The sequence below is a fragment of the Struthio camelus genome, chromosome W (genome assembly GCF_040807025.1).
Source record: "Struthio camelus isolate bStrCam1 chromosome W, bStrCam1.hap1, whole genome shotgun sequence".
In the NCBI taxonomy this organism is placed as follows: domain Eukaryota; kingdom Metazoa; phylum Chordata; class Aves; order Struthioniformes; family Struthionidae; genus Struthio; species Struthio camelus.
Genome location: NC_090981.1, coordinates 13,992,673 through 13,998,672, shown reverse-complemented (window position 1 = coordinate 13,998,672; position 6,000 = coordinate 13,992,673). Strand labels below are relative to the sequence as shown.

Genomic DNA, 6,000 nt, shown 5'->3' with positions numbered 1-6,000 from the left:
GAGATCCTGCCTCAGTGGACATCACTGCTCCTGGGGCAGATGCTGGGAGATGAGCACTGGCAGCTGAAACGCACAGCACTCCCTCAGATGTGCTGGGCCCTCACTGTGCAGGGTGAAGGGTGCTCTCCTTGGCTTCATGCCCCCCATCACGTTGATTATTTTGTGGGGACAAGAGCTAGTGAACAGCCCCAGCTCCCAAGGGCTGCTTTGTCAACAAGCCTGGGTGTGGATGCAGGTGGAGGTGGTGAGGTCCCACATCCCCATGCCAGGGCTGCCACATGCCAGAAGGACCATGGGCCTTGCAAGGCCACGGTGTGTCATGGGAGCTGGCAGGAGGTGGCAGAGGGGAGTGGGCTGAAGACAGGTGAGGTTGGCACACAGCTGCAAGCAGGAGCCAGGGCCACGGGCAGCCCGGCCGGGCTGCCCACACAATGGCCGGGCCCGGCCGGAGCAGAGGGGCCCCGCGGCCAGAGGGGTCCTCCGCGGGCGGCAGGTGCGCCCCGGCTCGGGGGCAGGCCCCGGGCCGCCCGCGCAGCGCCGGGCCGCGACCGCAGCACTGCACCTGGCAACGGCGGCCGCTCCCCGCAGGCGGGCAGGCCGCGGCGCGGCAGGGGAAGAGGCGGCCGCCGGCGGTTTCCCATTGGTTGCGCCACGAAGCTGCTTTCGGCAGCTGTCCGCGGCTCCCCTGCGCGCTGGCTGGGGAACGGCCGCGCCGCTATCGCTGCCTTCCGGGTCCTGATGCAGTCGGGGCGCTGCGGTGGCAGCGAGCGAGGGGGTGAGTGGCGCCACGGGAAGGGCAGCGGGAAAGGCTACGGCGAGCCCTTGCCCGGCAGTGGGGAGGGGATCCCCCACGCCCTATTTCCCCCTTCCCTCCGGTCTTCCCGCCCCTCGCTTCGCCCGTGGATCAGATGCAGGGATGTCCGGGGAGGCCGGGGCTGGGCGGGGGCTGCCGCCGGTACGCATTGTATGCCGTGGCCCCGGCGGCACGTTTCAGTTGACCGGGCAACGGAGCCATGGAGGAACGTGGCGCCCGGGCGCTGGCTGGGAGCAGGGTTACACGGCGGTGCCGCTGCCGGGCAGGAAGGTGTCGGGGCGGGGGAGGCTGGGCGGGACGCGGCGGGAGCCCCTTTCTTCTCCTACCGCTGCGTGCGGTGGGCGGTCTGGGAGGCGCCCTCCGCCCCGCGGGCGGCGGCGGGGGAGCAGCGGGCAGCGGCGGGGCCCCCGCTGGCCGGGGCTGGGCGGCGGCGGCGGGTGGCCCGCGCGTTGGGGTCGCTGCGCGGCAGTTGGAGGGGTGCGGGCGGGCGTTCACCCCGGCGTTCTCTGCAGGGCACGCAGCCGTGCGCGGGGCGGCCCCGGCGGCTCTGGGGAGGCGGTGATGAGGGCGCCGAGCAGGGGCTGAAGCCGGCGGCAGCCATGACCATGTTCAGGAAGGAGAACTTGGAGGACCACTACGAGACGGGGGACGAGCTCGGCAGGTAGGTGGCGGCGCGAGCGGGCGCTGAGGCGCGCAGGGAGCGAGGTATCAGGGCTGGGCTGGATCAAGCTAATTGGATTTTGGAGTTTGGCAGTTCTTAATTAATACCTTTTAATTTGATGTGCATATGTCTGTAATACAGCTCATGTGCGTGTCTGCTTCCCCATACGTATTTATTAAATAGAACAATTGCCCTAAGACTAATTACATAGGAAATATTTAAAAACATGGGGATTTTTCCAAACAAACAGGCTTTGGAAATTGCATGCAAGCTCCAGAACATAACAATAATGACTGAGAGTTTAATTTTTAAAGTATAGAGAAGTACAAACATTGAATAATGTTCTATAGTAAAAAAAGCAAATGGAATTTTTCAGATTGACTCAATCATAGGTAACGGAGCTTGATTTTAAAAAAATTTGGTATGTTAATATGGTCAACTACAAACAAAGAATTAAAGTACTGAGGTTATTTTTATTCATGATAATGCTATATATGCTTGGCATTCTGTCTGAACCCATGATATTTTAAGAATTTACAAATCAGTTAATCAATTTGTGTTTTTACTTAAAAAAAATAAACAAAACTAAGAACATCATCAGTTTTATCTACTTTTTAAAAAGAAATACGTGTGGATGACAAGACATTGTCAAATGTTTGACAGGGCTTTCGTTTTAAAAATAAAATGCACTTATTTAAAAGGGCCAAAGCTTTCACTTCAGCATCACTTTGAGATGTCCAAATTATTCTATTGATGTCTAGATTATTCTATTGCTAAGTGTTGCCATAAAAGTCGTAAGAGCAGGTAAATCTCAGGATAGTTGTTGTGTGGTTTGGTTTAGTGGTATTTTAACTTCTTTTTAAACCTAAATTTCTAGAGTTGGTTGAAAAACTCATGTAAATCTCACCTCTTTCCATTCTTTCTCTTCCCCTTCCCCCCCCTTAGGTTTTCCACCTTTATGTTTGCATATAAATGTAGTTGCAAACGTCAACCCTGAGGCTCAAAACTCAGGAAGCAAATGAATATTAAAAAAGCCTTTGACTTTAAAATTTCTTGTGATTACTTGGGAACCTGAATCATGATTTAATACTTGAGCTAAGCAATGATGAAATGTTCAGTTTTGCTAAGTCAACCTATTTTTTTCCTTATGAGAGAAAAATTCTTTTATTTCCTCTTATTTAGTAGCAGTCATGTAGCAATCAAGGTGAATAAATGAACAGATAACTTTTTCATTGGCTGAGGGATGTTTGCGTAAATGGATCCTAAAGTTTCTAGGACTACTTGCCTTTTGAGCAAGTTCAGTAAAGATGCAAATATTTTGAAATTTTAACCTTCTTTGCTATTTTCCCCTTGTAAAATATCTTTATTACCTTATAATGCTTCTGACACTAACTAGTGCCTTTGCAGAAGAGTATTTCTCATTCTTTTACCAGTATGTTTGAGTTTTTTTCCTAGGGATAAATCAAAACAACAGAATAATAAGAATAAAGGAACTTGGCATTGTGAATACTTACAGGATCACCTTTAATTGTCTTGTTTATACGTGGTTTGTTCTGACACCTTTGTGTCTGTTCAAGTTGGTTTACGTTTTTAGTTGTCTTAAGCTTGTGTACACAGTCTCGTGAGGCTCGTGGATCAAATGGTGTCTTTGGTAAAGAACATAGATTAAGATTGTGCTTTTAATCATTGTGTGTGCTGTTATATACATTTTTTTTTTCATTTTACAAATCTGAACTGATGTGTATTACTGCATTGTTCAGATCTCCTGCAGATGTGATAAGTAATCATCTAACCATGAAATTTCAAAGGTTGATAGAGATTCAGTTCCTGCTGGGGTAGAGATTATCATGCAACAAATTTACTAAAGCTATTTTGTTCATGTTAATTCTGTCTGCAGTTGCAGGCTGTGTGACCATGCATTTCAAATACCCTGCTGCAGTGCCTTTACTTCAGTTCGCCCAAAAGACAGGAATTAAAGTTCATCAGTATTAAAAGCCTCACCATGATGAGCATGCAAGTAAAGACCATGAAACCAGATCTAACTAATCAAAGTGTTAGTGGTTTTCTTTTTTTTTTTTTTTTTTTTTTTTAACGGAGGTTGCTCTTCTCTAGGAGTTAGAGTACTCTAATAAATGTTCCATTGCTTAATTAATTACAGGGAACGTCACTGAAACAAAGCTACAGTACAGGTGCATCTGTTTATGTGAATTAATATGATTGTGTTTGTGGTCTTATAAACACCTTGCTGCTTCGCTTTTTTTTTATTGTTAAAATAATGTTTTTGAATAGATTGAAGAATGGTATTTGTATTGCACTATGAGATATATACGTATGTATGTGTATATATATGTAAACACACACACAATTTAAAAAAAATTTCCAAGTGGAGAACTTAAACATTAAAATGTTGGTTTTGATAGTGGTATGCTTCTGAATGAGATGAGAAGTCTGTATGTGCATAGAATTTGGTCATCAGATCAAATGTTTTTGAAAGGTGACAGGAATAAAAGTAAAAGTGGCAGATACCTGGAAAGTATCTATTAGGAAATAGATCAGCTGATAAAATAATCTTTTCCTTGCATACAAATAATTTTTTTTAAGTATAATGAAAAGTATGATGTGGAGAATGAATGGAGGAGTAGAACAATACTGTATATTAAAATAGCTATTATTAATAGTAGATTTCTGTTGATTCAAAAAATAGAAAAAGATACCTTATGATTTTTAAACTTCAAGCTCATTTGGACCAGTGGGTCTCACTAGATTAACACTTGCAACTTGTTCAACATCCAAAACAATGATGGATCTCAGCAGTTTTGGATATCAGTCTATATTTGCTTGATAGCTCATGAAGCAGAGAAGTTAACAGTGAAAAGTGATAAGCTAACCCTGCTATCTGAGGTATCTAATCACTTTATCAATTGTGAGAGAAAAATGCATAGGATAACATGCTGAAGGTGCTGATAAGAGAGAACAGGCAGTTATGTAAACATGAGGATGTGTATTTACAATCTGAAAAACACTCTTTTACCTTTGTTTAGTTAGAAAATATTTCTAGGGAGCGTGAAAACTGATTTCTGTAGTAAGCAGCAGGTATGCAGGCAGAAGACTACTTTTTTTTCCCTTTTTTTTTTTTTTGTGATTATGGACATATCAGTCTTCAGAAATACTGCTTTTTAGAGCTACAAACGCTGTCTGTCCCCTTGTCTTTCCATATACCATAACAGTAACTGTATTGCACTCCTGTATTGGAAGGAAAATAAAAACACTTAACAAAAAAATGCTTGGATGACAACCAGAATTTGACTTTCATGGTGCTTTTCAGACCTGACAACCTGAACTAGCCTTACTAACAAGCTGGTGTGCTGAAATTGTGTGAGTGTTGTCAAGGTCCATTATGAGAAGTATAGCATGTTAAAGTCCTTTGAGGTGGTATGTCCTCTTTCAAAATTGTTAAGTTTATCTTAATTGCATTAGCTTAAAACCCATGCCAACTGTCTTTTTAATAATGTTATAATGTAAAATATTTTCCTTTTAATTATCAGATTAGAAAGTCATATATATATATAAAAAAAAAAAAAAGGAGCAATGTGAATGATGGTCTAGTAAGGCTAAAAGACAGTATTACATGTAATGTCCAAAATTTTTAACAATGCTAAATTGAAATTTCCGACTTCTATTTGGTCATATAATCTTACTGTAGCCTCATCTCAAGTTGCTCTGTTAAAGGCATATGTTAACCTTCATTTTTCTACAGAATTAAAATGGTTAAATACTGAAGATGCAGAACATACAGGAAAAACGGTACTGTAGAGGTTTTGTAAGATTTGTATAGACAGACCAATAAACAATGCAAATGTGGAATTCTCTACTTTTATAACTACATGTATACAAATTTTGGTAATACATGATAATGACTTACAGTAAATTGAGTGGACTATAGGAGTTTTTCAGGGACAAGGACCTGGGAAAGAACCCTAAAAATGCTGGCAGCGAATTCACTGTTCAAGCAAGAAAAATGATTGGTTGGTTGGTGTGTTTGTGGGTTGTTTTTTTCTTTGGAGAATCCAAAATGGCTAATTTCAGATTACACCATAGAACCCTTTCAGTGCTGCATGTGAATGACTTAAGCGTCATATCGGTCTTGTCAGCTCTCAGAAGAAAATCTTGGTTATTCCATGCTGTGATTGTTGTGGTGACGCTGAGCAGATCAAGTCCTGGCCTTGGTAGTTGCATGAGGACTAGAAAATAATTTCTCTGAAAAGCATGGTGGGAACAATTATTTATCTAGGTCTTGTTTTGCTTTACCTCCAAACTGTGCCTCAAAATGCCTCTTTTTCATAAATGCACAATAAACTATGAGCTGTTGATTATGCAGACTGCATTAGAATGTCACCATTCAATACTACTGGTGACAATTATTGCCTTATAAAATGCATTAAGTGGTGTTGCTACATGAAAAGCACAAGAGGTGCAGATGTTTTTTTGGAAACAATTGCTTGATTCTGCTTAGTTTATTTCTCTC

The 6,000-nt window shown here is 43.1% G+C and overlaps 1 protein-coding gene across 7 annotated transcripts in view; it reads left to right on the top strand.

Annotated features, from left to right (window-relative positions):
- Positions 1-652: 652 nt before the first annotated feature.
- LOC104142460 (death-associated protein kinase 1) overlaps positions 653-6,000 on the top strand; it is a 72,914-nt gene continuing 67,566 nt past the window's right edge. For 4 of the 7 annotated variants that reach the window (XM_068925095.1, XM_068925099.1, XM_068925094.1 and 1 more), the window contains exons 1-2: positions 902-955; positions 1,327-1,475. In XM_068925095.1, the coding sequence (XP_068781196.1) occupies positions 917-955; positions 1,327-1,475 (188 nt within the window). In that variant the 5' untranslated portion in view covers positions 902-916. Of the gene's footprint in view, positions 776-901; positions 956-1,236; positions 1,476-6,000 lie in introns of those variants that run through there. The other 3 variants (XM_068925096.1, XM_068925100.1, XM_068925097.1) reach the window with 3 other exon arrangements.